The 16,363-nt window shown below is 41.5% G+C and overlaps 1 protein-coding gene across 2 annotated transcripts; it reads left to right on the top strand.

The window, feature by feature from the left end:
• The first annotated feature begins 6,940 nt into the window (after positions 1–6,940).
• HNRNPDL (heterogeneous nuclear ribonucleoprotein D like) lies at positions 6,941–15,804 on the top strand. Of its 2 annotated transcripts, none has more exons than XM_070949095.1 (8): positions 6,941–7,187; positions 10,850–11,018; positions 11,127–11,288; positions 11,742–11,873; positions 11,975–12,089; positions 12,787–12,954; positions 13,963–14,055; positions 15,238–15,804. In XM_070949095.1, exons 1-7 carry the CDS (start codon positions 7,054–7,056, stop codon positions 14,031–14,033), a joined length of 951 nt encoding a protein of 316 aa, XP_070805196.1. In that variant the 5' UTR covers positions 6,941–7,053; the 3' UTR covers positions 14,034–14,055; positions 15,238–15,804. The 2 variants fall into 2 exon arrangements, with proteins under 2 accessions (XP_070805196.1, XP_070805197.1); XM_070949096.1 differs by lacking the exon at positions 15,238–15,804 and adding an exon at positions 14,440–14,526.
• Positions 15,805–16,363: the final 559 nt, after the last annotated feature.

Raw genomic sequence — 16,363 nt, forward strand, 5'->3', positions numbered from 1 at the left:
ACGAGCGGATCGGAGGGAGGAGACCCACGTGGCTGGAAGCGGAGCCGCCGCAGCGCCCCGGGATGACGGCGCTCTGATTGGTGGCTGCAAATGGGGGAAAGGGAAGGTGGGGGAGAAAAAGCTGGAGAGGGTCTGCAATCGTTTTAATGCGGGCGCAGAGTGGGAGGTTGCGAGTGGGTGGGTGGTTGGCCGGGGGGGTGGAGGTGGGGAGGCGGGTTTGCAAGCCGCGCGTTTGCCTATTTCTCAGTTTTTGCTTGGTTTTTTTGCACCTTGGCTCGGGCTTGTGTACGCTTGACGCGGGGTGGTGCAAGGGCTTTGCACGCCTGCCCGTTGCACGCGGCGGCTTCTGCCCCCCCCCCCGGTGCAAATCACGCGGAGGCGCGCGAGGGGCTTTTTCCCCCGCTTTCTCTTGCTCAGGAGAGGGTTCTATTCAAAAAAAAAAAAGGCTTGCAAAAAGTTCCCGGGTTTGAAGAGCCGAATTAAAATAAATTAAAATAAAATATAAAATAATAAAATAAAGGCCACCTCTGCCAACCTTGCCGCGCCAGGAAACGAGGGTTTCTCTCTCTTTCTCTGTGTGTGTGTGTGCTTGTGCTTGCAGGGTAAAATGGGCGTGCAAAACGCTGCCGTGTGCTCCCCTCCTCTCGATCACATCCGAGGGAGAACTCAAGTTATTCATTATCCCCCCAACTCCCGCCGGGAGAAAAAGGGGAGTCGAGGCGCTTGGAGGAAGGAAGGAAGGAGCCCTTTCCAGAAACTCGGTGCAAGGTTAAGAAACACCCACCCCACCTCCCCACCCCGCGTGAACGTGCACGCCCCAAAACCACCATGTTGTGTAAGACGAGCGGCCATTTTCCCAGCGCGTGTGCATGTGTGTGTGTATATTTATATGTGTGTAAAAAAATGGACCTGAGCCCGGGAGCGAAGGCGTCTTGGCTTCCCGCGGAGGGTGGCGCCCGCTTTTCTCCTCAGGATTCTTTTAAAAAGTTGCGCGTGGAACGGCGGAGCTTTTGCCGGGCTCGCCACTTCCCCAGTGACCACGTTGCACGGGTGGATGGGTGGGTGGGTTGGTGAGTGAGGCGACCCATGGAATTGGTGGTCCTGCGCGCTTGGGAAGGGGCTAGGAAACCAAAATAGCTGACATCAGCCTCTTTTTTTTTTTAAGTTTTTTATTTTGAAAACATTAAACACAAGATACAAACACACAACGTTTATATACATAATCACTTTTCCCTACAGCTACTTCGAAGTGATCCTTTCTTACTATTTACATCTATTCACACACACTTTTATCTTATTCAACAATTTATTTTCCATTATTCTTTCTTTCTAAATTTTACTTTGATCTTCAACCTTTTTTCTCCCGTCTTTTTTCTCTCTTTCTCATTTTTCCTATTCTCCAACCATTCATACCACCTACACCACACTTTGTAATATTCTGTATCCTCTTCTTGATTTCTTTTGTTAATTTGTCCATCTCTGCACACTCTTTAAGATTTTCCTAATTAAATATTTTTCTGATGGTAAGTTTTCCTTCTTCCAATTTTGCGCATAGAGTACTCGGGCTGCTGTCAGTATATGTAATATTAAATAATATATTTCCTTAGTATAGTTTTCTGTGGAAATCCCTAGTAGAAACTGCTCAGGTTCTCCCTTCCTTTATTTATTTATTTATTTTAAGGGGATGAGAAGAGGAGGCTGCCCTGCGCATCTTTTAAACCCGGCCTTCTGATATGGCTAGTGAGTCTTCTGAATTTGAAATATCTAAAGCAAATGTTTGTTGAGCAGCAAGGAGGCTATTTGAAGCTATAAAAGAAATTCCTTCCTTGCTTCCTTTTAAAACACGGGACAGTAATACCAGAATGCTTCCCTGTGAGTTAAAACTTAACAGTGCCTGGTTTTAGGGGGACATCTAAACTCATTCTGGATGCTTCAGGATTTTTGCCCCATTTCTCTGCAAACCATTCGTGATTGCCAGTGGATCCACCTCTTGTTTGTTTGCCAAGCTGCTCAAAAGGAAATGGGGCCAAATAAAAATAAAAATAATACCGAGACCACCATTTGACTTGCCATATGCCAAATAAAAGTGAAAGGCCGGGGGGCGTTTGAAGAGGTTGTGACCTTAAAATATAGAATTGTATAGAATACGATCCTTGGTTGTGTAAACAAAGGCATAGAATGATAATAATAAAAAAAATATCAGTACCGCTTAATAAAGCCTTAGTAAAGCTATACCTGGAATACTGAATCCAGTTTTGGTCACATTACAAAAAAAAAAGATGTTGAGATTTTGGAAAAAGTGCAAAGAAGAGCAGTTAAGATGATTAAGGGCCTGGAGCAGTGGTGGGTTTCTCCCAGTTCTGTTCGGTTCTTGCGAACCAGTAGTAAAAGCGGCGGGAGCAGAGGTGGGTTTCAGCAGGTTCTGACCAGTTCTGGAGAACCGGTAGCGGAAATTTTGAGTAATTCGGAGAACCGGGAAAAAAAATTCTGACTGGCCCCGCCCCCATCTATTCTCTGCCTCCCAAGTCCCAGCTGATTGGGAGGAAATGGGGATTTTGCAGTATCCTTCCTCTGGTTTGGGGAGGGAATGGAGATTTTGCAGTATCCTTCCCTTGCCATGCCACCAAGCCACGCCTACCAAGCCATGCCATGCCCACCAAGCCACGCCCACAGAACCAATAATAAAAAATTTTGAAACCCACCACTGGGCGGGAAGCTCTGCTCACCCGCCCGGATGTCATAATGGACGATCAGCGCATGCGCTCCCGTTGTGAACCGATAGTAAAGGTAAATAGAAGCCACCCCTGGCCTGGAGACTAAAACATATGAAGAAAGGTTTCAGGACTTGGTTTTGGCTAATCTAGAGGACTGGGGGGGGAGGGGGGGACATGATAACAGTGTTCCAATATCCAAGAGGTTGTCACAGAGGCGGGGGGCGGTATCAACTTATTTTGATAGCACCAGAAGGCAAGACAAGAAACAACGGATGGAAACTAATCAAGGAGAGAAGCAACCTGGAATTAAGGCGAAACCTAATTCCAGATTGTGGTGAGGATAATTAACCAGTGGAACAAGTTTGCCTTCAGAAGTTGTGGGTGCTTCATCACTGGAGGTTTTTAAGAAGAGATTGGACATTTACTTGTCTGAAATGGTATAAGGCCATGATGGCGAACCTATGGCACGGGTGCTAGAGGTGGCACACCTAGCCCTCTCTGTGGGCATACGTGCCGTCACCAGCTGCTTTTCTGGCTTCCGGTGCTGGACTTTGTGGGTGCCGGAGCGCTGGGAAATGGCCTGAAAATGCCCAAAAAACAGCCCAAAAACTGCTGAAAACCAGCCTGAAAACGGCCAAAAAAACCAGGCATGTGTGCGCCGGCCAGCTGCTCTTTGGGTTTCTGATGCTCTGGTATAAGGTCTGCTTGAGCAGAGGGCTGGACTAGAAGACCTCCAGGATCCCTTCCAGCTCTACTCTGATTGATTGATACAAGAACAGCGCCAGCATTATAGCAGTGAGCCCCCCCCCCCCCAGCATGTCCTTAAATTTCCAAATGTGTCTAGGGGTAGTCTTCTACTTGCAACCATTCGTTTGAATGACCAAAGTTGATCCAAATTCAGATGCTTGGCCACTGACTCATATTTATGACAGTTGCAGTGTCCTGGGGTCATGAGATGACCTTTGGTGAACTTCCGGCAAGCAAAGTCGATGGGGAAGCCAGGTTCATCTTACAACTCTGTTACTACTGCTGTGGCAAGAAGGGTCGTAAAATTGAGAAAATTTACTTAGCTCTTTTGCATAGCAACAGAAATTATGGGCTCCGTTGTGGTTGTAAGTCGAGGACTATCTGTACTGATGGTAGGTTGAAGACCCTTGTTTTCCTAGATATGATCTATCCATTTTGTCTCTGTGGGAAGCCCCAAAAGCATAAGGGCAAAGTATTGTACTTCTCCTTTTTTAGTGGTTATGGACCAGACATTCAAAGATACACTGCTTTTGCATAAGGAGACTTCACTCAATGATTATTTCTAATATTGAGCCTCTCTACTGTGAATTATTGTAGCAATAAATCTTCCCTTAATCATGATGAATTCGCTTCAGCTATAACTTTTGTAAGTTTAATAAATAACGATATTTGCAGTCGCCAGTGATGTGATTCAGTTTTTGTAATCTTCAAAAGGCACATCAACAGTTTGACTAAAAAAACAACAACACAGGTATTGGTGATTTTATTTTTGGGTGGCTTCATACATGCAATGGAATTTTGTACAACTTTTCTAGAACAGTCATCCTCCATCATGGACCTTTGAAATGTGGATGAGCATTGCCATTTTAGGATTGCATGGGGAGGATGGAAATTAAATCCAACATATTTGGAAATCACGGGGGTGTAAAAATGGCTCTAAAGAATGCAACCTTTAGCACCATTTTGCCTGTTTTGTCATTAAGTCTGGTTAAGAAATTGGAGATCCATTAATAAAACTGACTCAGATTCCCTGATCAGACTATATAGCCTAATATTATAATATGTAATGTAATGTAATATGACTATATATATCTATTTTTCTAATTACATTTCATTTCCTCTGTTCTCGCTATTTTAAGCAATGTTTTATTTTTATTATTTTACTCTGATTTGATTGTTGAGAGCTGCCCAGAGTAGTTGAGAGTCAAGCAGCATACAAATTCAATAAATTATTAATCTTTTGGAAAAACAACAGTGCTGCTTCCTTCCATCAAAAGCACAGGCTGCCTTAGTTCCAACCACAAATGGTGTCCACTGGTATTTTATACCCAATTATTTTTTATGCTCCTCTATTTAGAGGTAACATTCTCTTCTAAATATCTCCAAAGGTGTGGGTTTTCCGTCAGTTTTGTAAGGGGAAGGGGACAATGTGTCACTTTGAGAGACCTCCAACTTGTATTATAGAATATAGCGCAGATTAATTTTTCCTAGTCTCTTTGTTACATGTCAGCCACATAGAGCAGAAATAATTTAAAAGCTAGTACAAGTGTGTAATAAGAGCAGATTAACTTTAGTTTAAAATAATCCATAATCCATTTGGAAAATTTTGTTGGAATAAAATTAACTTTCAGCACATCTAAAGAGTTTGAAGCAGATAGACAGATTTTCAAAGGTTTTCGTTTTATTATTCGGAAATGCCAGTCGGCATAGATGCAAAATAAACCTTTACATTTGTTAAAAAATTAGGAGATGCATCCTCATGTATCTCCTAACACTTGGTCTGTGATGTTCTGTGTTATACTTTCAAAATAATGTGTCCTGTTTATAAGGCCTACAATTGCAGATGAAGCGTGCAATCTGTAGTTATAGTAAAAAAACGAGTCCTGTACAAGAGAGAGAAAATGAATCCTTGAGTAAATACTGTTAAGAAAGAACCTGCCAAATAATTCCCCCTTGAACCTGTAGAAAGTTAGCACCCACCCCTCTCCTAGAATGAAATATTGTAGGAAATATTTTAAAAAAAGGCAGAGTATTATATTTTCCCTAAAGGAGAAACATGTTCCGAAAGACAAACTCGGAGCCTCAGCTCCATGCCCCTCCCCCCTCCAGCAGATATTTTGGTGCCAATCTACCCTGTTTTCCCCAAAATAAGACATCCCCTGATAATAAGCCCAATTGGGCTTTTGAGTGCATTGCAATGAGGCCAAGCACTAATTTCAGGGTTCAAAAAAATATAAGACAAGGTCTTATTTTCGGGGAAACACGGTATCTACAAAACAAAGGCTGGGCCATCTTATCTACAAAACAAAAGACATGGCCCTCAGGACATGATAGGATTAGCCCTGACTCAAGATCCAAACCAGGACAAAGCCATTAAGCCATAATAGGAATTGCCCAAAGCCCCTTCATTACATCATCACCTAGCAAGATTCAACCAGGCCTGGGACTCAAGACAACTTACAAAGTTAACCCTGCATGGTCCCATGGAAGGCTGACAACCAATTGGAGTACATTTCTTGCACAGGAACAGGAAGCTCCAAGAGGGGGTATAAATCTCTTCCCCTCCTGCTCTTTTTGCCCAGGATCTCAAACCATGTGGTCCTGTCCACCATTAAACTCATCATTCCAAGCCATCTCCGTGTTTCGTGTCTTTCTTCCCACTTGGAACTGAACCCAGATGGACATTTCTTCCAACAAACCAGTAACACGAGAACATTAACAAGGGAATTGGGCAGTTTCTCTATTTGGGTTTTGTAGACGAGGAATATCTTTTTTGAGATCGCAAGGGCTCCTTCAACAAGAGTTTGTGATTTTTATTCTCTTTTTAAAAAAAGCGGGAGGCAAAAATAATACAGAGAGGAAAAAGACGAAGGGATAAACCAGCCCTGCATTTTAAAGACTTGACGCTTCTTAAGGAATGAAGGCAAATGCAGAACCTAATTTAAGAAAAGATTCTAAGGAGGGGAGGGAAAAAAAATCCGGTTTTTTTTGAGCCAATGGCCCTTCAGCTCCTCAATGCAGCCCAACGCAAGGGCCCCGTTAAACCCGAGTGGTGTTCACAAGTTACGACCCGCTCCCAGGTCTCCATATATGTACACGTGTTTGGAGTGGGGGGGGGGATTCCTGATGAAAGCCATGCTTGGCCCATGCTTTTGTCACACGTTTCGGTGGGTTTAGCTTTGTTGCAACGGAGGCCGGCTCAAATTTCAGGAAACTATGCCGGGAAAGGGACCGGGATCCACAAAGTTGCCGCTGCAAAGAGAAGGGAAGCCTTTTGCAGAAGCGTGTTGGGCACCCCGAGAGATAAAAGCGCTTCCCCGCCGCTGCCCTTCCGCCATGGGCAACCCCGACACTCCTCCACCCGCCGCCGCTCCTTCAGAAGCCGCATTGCGCCTGCGCCGCTGGAGCGCCCTGATTGGCTGAGCGGGTCCCTATATAAACGCAGCGCAGGCTCTGCCCGGATCTCTTGTTACGGCCGCCATTTTAATACTCGGGTCGGACCGCGTAGTAGTCAATCTCTTTCCTTTGCGTCGGTGTGCGCGCGCTTTTTTTTTTTTTTTTTTTGCGCCCCCCCTTTCGGCCCGTTCCCGCTATGGAGGAGAACACCGACTACGGCAGTAGCAATAACAACAACAACACAAGCTCGGGCGGCGGTGGCGGCGGCGGCCAGGAAGAGTTCGCCGAAGGCTCGAAGATCAACGCCAGCAAGAACCAGCAGGATGACGGGTACGAGGGGAATCGATCCCAGGCAGGGGGAGGGGAAGGGAAGGGGCAGCTTTGTCGAACGAGGGAGGGAGGGGGAGGAGGAGAACGAGTCGATGGATCGGGCGCCATTTTGGCCTGTTTAAAAAAAAAAAAAAAGAGTAACCGAGGGGAAGCCCTCAGCAAGGCCTTTCGCCCGGCAGCTGCCACGTGATCGCGCTCTTCCCTGGTGAGCGTTGCACCTCCCGCCGCTGCAATTCCCTTTGTGTCTTTTCACTCCCCCCCATGTCCTCTCGCGAGAGGAAAGGGGGGACGGTTCTCCACGTCCGGCAGGGGGGGGGGGAAAGGTTTGATCGTTGTCTCGTGACGCAACCGGCAGCCTATAGGAGCGTAGTGGGCGTGCCTGGATGAGGAAGGCGGGTCCGAAGCGGCCGAGAATGCGCGTTGCTGGCCCCCATCGGGTGGGCGGGGCGATCTCAAAACCTTGGCAACATTGGAAGGAAGGAGGGGGGGGGCGGAGTTGGCAAGAAGGTGCATTGTGGGCGGGGCGAGGCCGCCGCCGCAGGATCCTTATCGGGCGTCGCTGCTTGGGCGCCTTTTCGTGGCTTCCCTTGGGCTAAAAGCGTGGCTGGCCGAAAAGCCCCCGCGATATAATTTATATTTTATTTTTTAAAATATATTTTATTTTTAAGAGTGGTCTTGGGTCTGATTCTTCCCCAGGGAGATCATTCCAGGGTTCAAGATTTCAGATCGAGATTCATTTTTATTGGCCACTCTTCTTGCTGTAGGGCAGGGATCTCCAACCTTGGCCACTTTTAAGACTTATGGACTTCAACTCCCAGAATTCCTCAGCCAGTTTTGGCTGAGGAATTCTGGGAGTTGAAGTCCATAAGTCTTAAAAGTGGCCAAGGTTGGAGACCCCTGCTGTAGGGGAGTCGTGTGTTCTCTAGATATATTAGATTATGATTTTTTTTTTATTCTCGGCTGAGATTTAAGTCCCAACGCACCTGGATTACATCAGGAGGAGAAAGATGATCTAAAGAGGTGTCCAAAAACCTTTAAAAATCTGTGTATTTCAACTCCTGGCATTGCTGGCTAGGGAATTAAGGGAGTTGAAGGCCCGCGTGCCTTTAAAGTTGCCAAGTTTGAGTCTGGTCTAAGAGATGATTGGAGGCCAGAATGCGTTTTAAAGTAGTTACAGGTAGTCCTTGATTTACGGCCACAATCGAGCCCAAAACGTCTGTTGCAAAGCAAGACAAGTTATATGGGGTTTTGCCCCATTTTAGAACCTTTCTTGCCACAGTCAAGTGAATCAAGGCAGTTATGTTAAGTGAGTCGGGATTCCCTATTGACTTGTGCTTGTCAAAAAGTCACAAGTTGATCACATGTCTCTGGGGCACTGCAACCAGTGCCAAGCCTCCGAAGTTTGACCTTAGGGATGCTTTTGTGTGTGTGAAAAACAGTCTTAAAGTCACTTTTTCAGTGCTGTTGTAACTTTGGTCACTAAATGAAGTTGGGGACTGCCTGTATTTGGAGGACTGCAAATAATAGAAAGTGAGCCATGTGCAGGGCAGGGGTCTCCAGCCTTGGCAACTCTTAAGACTTGTGGCTTCCCTGGCTGAGGAACTCTGGGAGTTGAAGTCCACAAGTCTTAAAGTTACCAAGGTTGCAGACCCCTGGCTTAGGGAGAGAGCTACACATGGCACTTGGAAGCCAAAATGGATCTAGAAAAGATGCAAAGGACTGTATGGTTAAACATACACAACAAGTTGCTTGGATTGTTATTTTGGGTGCAGATGAAGGATCCTTAGCTCCTTGGAGAATATAGTACAAATTTTGAGTGCTTCAAGTTTAAATGTCACAAAATCAGATCCTTCACAACTATGAAGGAGATAATATCTATCCATTTTTCATATATATTTATAGAGTATATGTTTATATTTGAAGATTGTTGGTTTTCAGGATGCCCACCTTTAGTTTTAGTGTAGTTCTGATGCTTGAGAATAAGATACGTCTTAACTGATTTTGTGGTAGTTATGTGCCCCCTCAGCCAATTCATGGTTGGTTGTTGTGAAGAATAAATGAGGCAATAGTGTGTGTGCGCTACTTTGGACATTGAGAAGATAATGAAGTAAAAATACAATCAAGATAGTGTACGCTAAAATTCTATATAGGAAAGTTTGACGATAGCAAGCACTGAACTCTGAATCTGCTGTTCCATTTTCTATTGCAAACCTGAGACCACTGTTGTGGCCTATTGGCAAAATCAACATCATACCAGTTATACCTTACCATTTATCTCCCACTGCAAAATTTGTGATTCCCTTAGCTTTTGGCAGACATATGGTTTAGGTTTTCCTGTTTCAGTTATTTGTTTTAATTACATTTAAAAGAAAGATTGCTTGAGATCTTCATGAAGAAATGTCACTTTTGTAGAGAGCTGCAGTAGTTGGACCCTCACTTCAAATGCATAAACCTCTTACATGCGTTTATGGTTAAGGAGAATTTACAAGTGCAATGTAATGATTAAGAAATTGAACTGGTAATAGGAAGATCTCGATTTGCTTATCCAGTGTCTCACAGAATTGCTGTGATATCAAAATATCTTTGTAACAAGTTCATACAATACTATATTCTGATTTTATAGGAAGGTGTGATTGCCACCTATCTTGGAATAAAATGTGCAAGTTTTTAAAAGTTACTTCCTTGGAATCTGTTGTTATAGTTCACCTTTCCCCCCCACAATATTGAAGTAATCCAGTTACTTTTCTTGATCTCTAATTACATCTAACTAGACTAAGTACTGTAGTTTTGTTATTTTATTACACTGTTTTGATTCAGGGGAAAAATATTTAGGAAAAAAATCCCATTGTAATCCATTAACCTTTTCAATAAACATGCTCCAAATTTTGTCTATGGAGCTGAGATAACTGGCCATAATTTCAGAATATATACAGATAGGCTCTTAATTTTTTTAAATAAAAACCCTGCTTTTTAAAGACTTCCAAATGTTAATTATCAGAAGGGGGTAGTTTTTGAGATTGTTTATGTTCCTTACAGTCATATTTAGTAGAGACATGCAGAAATTTCAAACACTTAAATTCAGTACTTTATTCAAATAAGGTTTTTAGAGATCAAAAAGTAATATTTTGACATGCATCATAAGTATGTCTGTAAGTTTTGCCACCCTATTTTGAAAATGGTGTTTCATGGTTGAATTGTGGGACTGTTTTGAATTTGGAATGTTTCCAGAATGGCTGAAGTCACTTTCTGTTTTGTTTTGCTTTTTTGCTTAAGATAGTTGTTTATGTTCAAAATGTATTGCATACTTAGCATATGTAATGAACTATTTTGGATGGTTGGACAGTTGATTCTTCCCTTCACCTGGTTTAGGTGATATTCTGGATCATTTACATCTTTTGTAAATGTTGGAGAAGATTAATAACTTCTGTATGACAATTGCATGTTTTGTGATGGAAAGTAGATGAAGGAGGACATTCTGGAGGATTTTCTTTTCTCCCCCTCTGTTCCAACTAAAAAATGTGTTTCTGTATATATTTTTTCCAAGTACAATTTGTATCTGAACCACAAACCTGAACTGAGGCAAATTAGCTAATAAGTTTTTTTAGATCAATGTATAACTCTTCTTATGAATGTCAGTTTTTGAAACTTCTTTTCCATTCCAGTAAAATGTTCATTGGTGGTCTGAGCTGGGATACGAGCAAAAAAGACTTGACGGAGTATTTGTCTCGCTTTGGTGAAGTGGTGGATTGCACAATAAAAACAGATCCTGTCACAGGGAGGTCAAGAGGGTTTGGGTTTGTGCTTTTCAAAGATGCTGCCAGTGTTGAGAAGGTATGTAGTCACCTCTGTGGGACCATGGAATCTTCTCTAAACAATTTCAAACATCTGTGTTGATTTTTCCTCCTGGAACTAAATTACCAATAAATCTCTTTTTTTTAGGTCTTGGAATTGAAAGAACACAAATTGGATGGCAAGTTAATAGATCCCAAAAGGGCAAAAGCTCTGAAAGGGAAAGAGCCACCCAAAAAGGTGTTTGTTGGTGGACTGAGTCCGGATACATCCGAAGAACAAATCAAGGAGTATTTTGGTGGTTTTGGAGAGGTATAATCCATTTAAAGCTTTATTTAAATTGTTTTGACTAACTTGACCTGTGTAACTTCTAAATCAAGAAACAGCAGCCCAAATAGCCTACAAATATTGCAAATTCCCAAGGGAATTTTCTTTTCTTTTTTTTTTTTTTTTTTTTGATACATCCGTGTTTGTAGCAAAATGTATTGTATTGTCAGGGTAGGGATGACACAAACATGGTGAAGTGTTATGATTATTTTCTAAAATGTTTTGTTGTATGGCAAAAGTGAAGGGGCTAAACTTTATGGAGTTGGTTTAAAAGATGTGAGCTACAATTCCATAAAGTTCACGATACCTTCCAAGCATTAAAAAAAAAAAGGAAGAGAAGTGCTAAGTAGAAAAGATTGTTTTAAAAATTGGAGGTCCTATATAAGGAGCTTGGGGTCAGGTGAATACCCTTTGATTGTCTTTAATGTGGCTTTGCAGATTGAGAATATAGAGCTTCCCATGGACACAAAAACAAACGAAAGGAGAGGTTTCTGCTTCATCACATACTCGGATGAAGAGCCAGTAAAGAAATTGCTGGAAAGCAGATACCATCAGATTGGTTCTGGCAAGGTATTTGCAATTTCTTACTTGCAGAAGCTGCAATAATTAACTTCATATATTCTTCATATATTTTGTATTGAAATTACACTCTCTCTTTTTTTTTGTCCTAGTGTGAGATCAAAGTAGCACAGCCCAAAGATGTATATAGGCAGCAGCAACAGCAACAAAAGGGAGGCAGAGGTGCTTCATCTGGTGGGCGTGGGGGATCCAGAGGACGTGGCAGGGGTAAGTATGGTAAATTGTAACTGACGTATACCGTGTTTTCCCGAAAATAAGACCCTGTCTTATATTTTTTTGAACCCTGAAATAAGCGCTTGGCCTTATTGCCATGTGATCAAAAGCCCGATTGGGCTTATTATCAGGGAATGTCTTATTTTGGGGGAAACAGCCGGTCTCTTTAACTCATGAAATAAAATAATTTGTGAAAAATTCCCTCAGTTTTAGCGGGGAGGAAAAGTACATTCTAGCTTGTCTCGTAAAAGGATAGGGCTAGCACTAAATAAGCTTTGGGATATCAGATGGGAAACGACGTTAGAAAGGAACAAATCAAGTACTGTATTTTTCAGACTATAAGTCACACTTTACACCCCCCCCCAAAAGGTGGGTGGAAATGTCTGCGTCTTATAGAGCAAATATTGGGGTGGGGGGAGGGGGGTTGGTGCAGCGCAGATCAGCTGTTCTAGTTGGGGGGGAATCGCCGCTGCCTATCATCGCTGCTGCCACCCGTTTGCAGTGAATGGGCCGTGGAGGCAGAGGGAGATTTTTTTTTCTGGTTTTCCTCTAAAGCTAATGTGCGTCTTATAGTCTGGAGCGTCTTACAGTCCGAAAAATATGGTACTGTGCAGATCTTTGCCCTTAAACTTCTTGTTTATTAATTTAAACACATGGTGGGCTTTTAACGCTGCAATTACTTCATTCTTAGGTCAAGGCCAAAATTGGAATCAAGGGTATAACAATTACTATGATCAAGGATATGGAAGTTACAACAGTCCTTACAGTGATCAAAGCTACAGCAGCTATGGGGGATACGATTATTCTGGGTACAATTACCCAAGTTACGGCTACAGCCAGGGATATGCTGACTACAGTGGTAAGATTTTCATTTGACTTTCCATTTAATTATATTGTTAATTTAACTTTTCTAGTTAATCTCTCTTTCCAGTCTGTAGAAATTCTTAGTCATCCAGGTCATGGTTGTTCCAAAGGTGCTTTTTTTCGCAAGAGGCAACTGGACTTTCTTGTTTTTTCTTTGAAGACGTTTCGCTTCTCACCCAAGAAACTTCTTCAGCTCTGACAGAGAAAGTCCTGACAGAGCTGAAGAAGCTTCTTGGATGAGAAGTGAAACATCTTCTCATCCAACCTTTGGGACAACTCTCTTTCCAGGGAGAGCTGATACTATTCAGAAGTGTAGGTGCATGCTTTTTGAAAGCATTCCCTGCAGAGTTGGGGAAATCTTAACAGTTTTATTATCTTTTCAAAGAAGCATTTAAAAGTTCAGTTTTTTTAAAGCACCCTTTTAATTGGGCCCCTTGTCAGCTGGATTGCTGATAGCCGGGGTTTGAGACCCGAGCTCCGTGCAAGAAGGTGAGCTTCTGTTTACTTGCTCCAGCTCCTGTCTGTTTAGCAGTTTGAAAGCATGCAAATGCGAGTAGATAAATAGGTATCACTTTGATGGGATGGTAACAGCGTTCCGTGCTCCTGTGGCGTATATCTATGCTGGCCAGATGACCACGGAAATTGTCTTCAGACAACACTGGTTCCCTTGGCCAAGAAACGGAGCTGAGCACTGTGCTTTAGAGTCTGACATGACTGGACAGGGAAACCTTTACCATCTTTAACTTTTAACTATGTTAATTGAACTGTCTAATGTCAAATAATTTTAAGAACTGTCTTGTCAATATTCTGAGATGCTTTTTTATATAATAGTAGTTAAGGTAGAATATTCATTAACATTGTTGATATCGGTGTAGGAGTATTACAGAATATTTTTTTTGCGTTTAAATAATAAGGTCTAGCTTGACAAGAGTGTGCCTTTTTGTCAAACCAACCTGCAGTTTCTTACAGTTCCCAAAACTGCCAATATTCTCTCTTGGAATAGGACAGCAAAGCACATATGGAAAGGCATCCCGAGGTGGCGGTAATCACCAAAACAACTACCAGCCATATTAAAGAAATACTTGGGAAGAAAAAGGTGTGTATTGGGTGAATGCGTCACCTCTCCTATGTCTAATCTAATTTAAAGATCAATAGACAAATAAATTTTTTAAAAAATCACTTCTCTTGGATAGCTTGTTTTTTTTTAAAAAAAAATTAAAACGTGTGAATGTCTGTTAAACTTTCTGTTTTAAGTGTCTATAGATCTTTAACTCTGTAAAAGGTGATTCGTCGTCCTTAGTATGTCAGAGAAACATAAGAGTTTTTCTGTTTACATTTTTGTGTGCCAGGTGGTGTAGACGAATAATTAAACTTAATAGAAGTGTTAACCAACAGGTAAAGTACTGAAATGGGTACAACTTAAGCAAAACAAGATTGTTGTCTTCTAACTCTGACATTATACCTTGTTTGTACCCGCCAGCGGGAACTTCCTTGCAGGCCGTGTGTCACCCTGACCACGTCTATCTCTGGGGGTCGCACGTTGCAGGCAGAGCGCAAGGCATACACCAGAAAACGCTGTCCTGTGGTATGGTCTCTTCCAACTTCATGTACCAGCGTAAAGATTAAAGTGGAAAACTTCAGACTTTGGCTTCTTTTTAAAAATCTTCTTTGAAGATTTAAGTGTCTTAACTTAACTTAAAATGGTTTTTTACAGGAGTTAAAGTGCATAAATGCCTTTACAGCTTAATCATTTTTGGCCTTCTGTTTAGTGTTGTATATCAATTGTGGACCTCATTTTAAGTGTTCGTTCTTTAAGATTTAATGCTTGCTTTTTTTCTTTTATAGCTATTAGTGAAATCTACAAACCAAAACGAACTTTTAAATCTGGGAACATTAAAGATCATGTGCAAGTAACAGCTTCTATTTTAACCACATGGCTAACTATAATTTTCCTTGGTGTATTGCCATTTTTCTATTTTCATTAGCGGTTGAAGCTATGAAAGATTCTACCACAGCTTGGTTTCTAGTAAACCAAGAACTACTTGGCTGAGCTTCTACAGTTCTTTGATATAGCTCCATCATTTGAGCTGAACTGATCAACCGGGTTGTAAAATATAATTGGGTTATCAAAAGTATTTTATGTTGACAGATGCATATGATCTTTAACGGTGAAGCAAGGAATAAATAGAGGACTTAAAGCAGTTCATGAAAATGGACCTTTTAAAAATTCTTTTAAACGTTGCACAGGTCTCATAATGATTTTGTCTTGGTTTTATAGGTAGAGACTACAGCAAAGCCATCTTGCAGAACTTAAAAAGGACTTGACTGGAGGGTAGTCTTCGTGACATGAAATTGTTTTGTAAAAGACTTTTAGTGTATGACACAGCAGTGTCTAACTGTACATAGTGACCGGCTAGTTTTCTTTATGGTTTTTACTTTTTTGTCCTTTTGTCATCTGTGTTACGATGCCAATGTGGTTCTTGTGTTTATACAATTTTATTTGTATTTCTTGTTGAATGACTCAAATAAAAAAACTTACCTTCTGTGACTGTTGCATTTTGAGGTTGTGCTCTTGGCACTGCTGTATAGTAGCAGAGGTGAACAGTTTTTGAGACTCCGTCGCCATGCTTCCGACAGATGCTGGGACTTGCAGGGTCAGCAGCAATGGAGTGTGCCGTGATATGTACCTGGATTTAGAAAATTGCAGTGAGGAGGCTGCAAAGATAGAATGATTTTTCAAGAGTAGTGTCCTGTGTTGTAATGCCTTATGATTTGTTATAATTTTGTTAACTGCTGGGAATCTTCAATATAGAAATGTTAATAAATAAATTTTCATGCATTGAAATGACCACTTTGTGATCACATGAAAATAGAGGCGAACACAAACCTTATTTATGTAGCCATCAACTTTGGTAAGATGCTGACTGCTAAATAATTTGAGCTTTTTTACAACTTGTACGTTTGACAATATATTCTGAATGTACTGCCACTGAAACCTTTTGTTATTTCTAACCCTCTGCAAAGATAATGCTGATAAAATATGACTGCAAAACCGATTTATGGAAGCAGGATAGTGGATGTTTCTGGATAAATAATATTTCATCACTATGAAAGCAGCACAATTAGGATTGGTTTTTTACTACAATTTTGTTGGTTAAAATGTTTTTTTAAAAGCAGATTATCTGAAAATAATTCGGCTGGGCAAATATTTCAGCAAAGAAAAAATAGAGCCTGAATTACGCAGAAATTATGTTACTTAAATTAAGGTGTAAGTAACAAAAGGATTTACACACAAAAATCCCCTACATCAGATGAATTTGAAAAGTTTCCTGAATAGAACATTTAAGAAATGATTTTGTCACTCTTGATAAAATGTTAACATTAAATCTTAAAGATACAAAAAT

Source organism: Pituophis catenifer, unplaced genomic scaffold, assembly GCF_029215685.1.
Source record: "Pituophis catenifer annectens isolate HBS135680 unplaced genomic scaffold, rPitCat1.0.hap2 SCAF_8, whole genome shotgun sequence".
Taxonomy (NCBI): domain Eukaryota; kingdom Metazoa; phylum Chordata; class Lepidosauria; order Squamata; family Colubridae; genus Pituophis; species Pituophis catenifer.

Excerpts from the sequence above, each read along its gene's own strand:
- HNRNPDL (XM_070949095.1), top strand. The coding sequence starts at position 7,054 with ATGGAGGAGAACACCGACTACGGCAGTAGCAATAACAACAACAACACA. Across the intron at positions 11,874-11,974 it reads ATCAGATTGGTTCTGGCAAG|TGTGAGATCAAAGTAGCACA; the intron begins GTATTTGCAATT and ends TTTTTGTCCTAG. Across the intron at positions 12,955-13,962 it reads GGGATATGCTGACTACAGTG|GACAGCAAAGCACATATGGA; the intron begins GTAAGATTTTCA and ends CTCTTGGAATAG.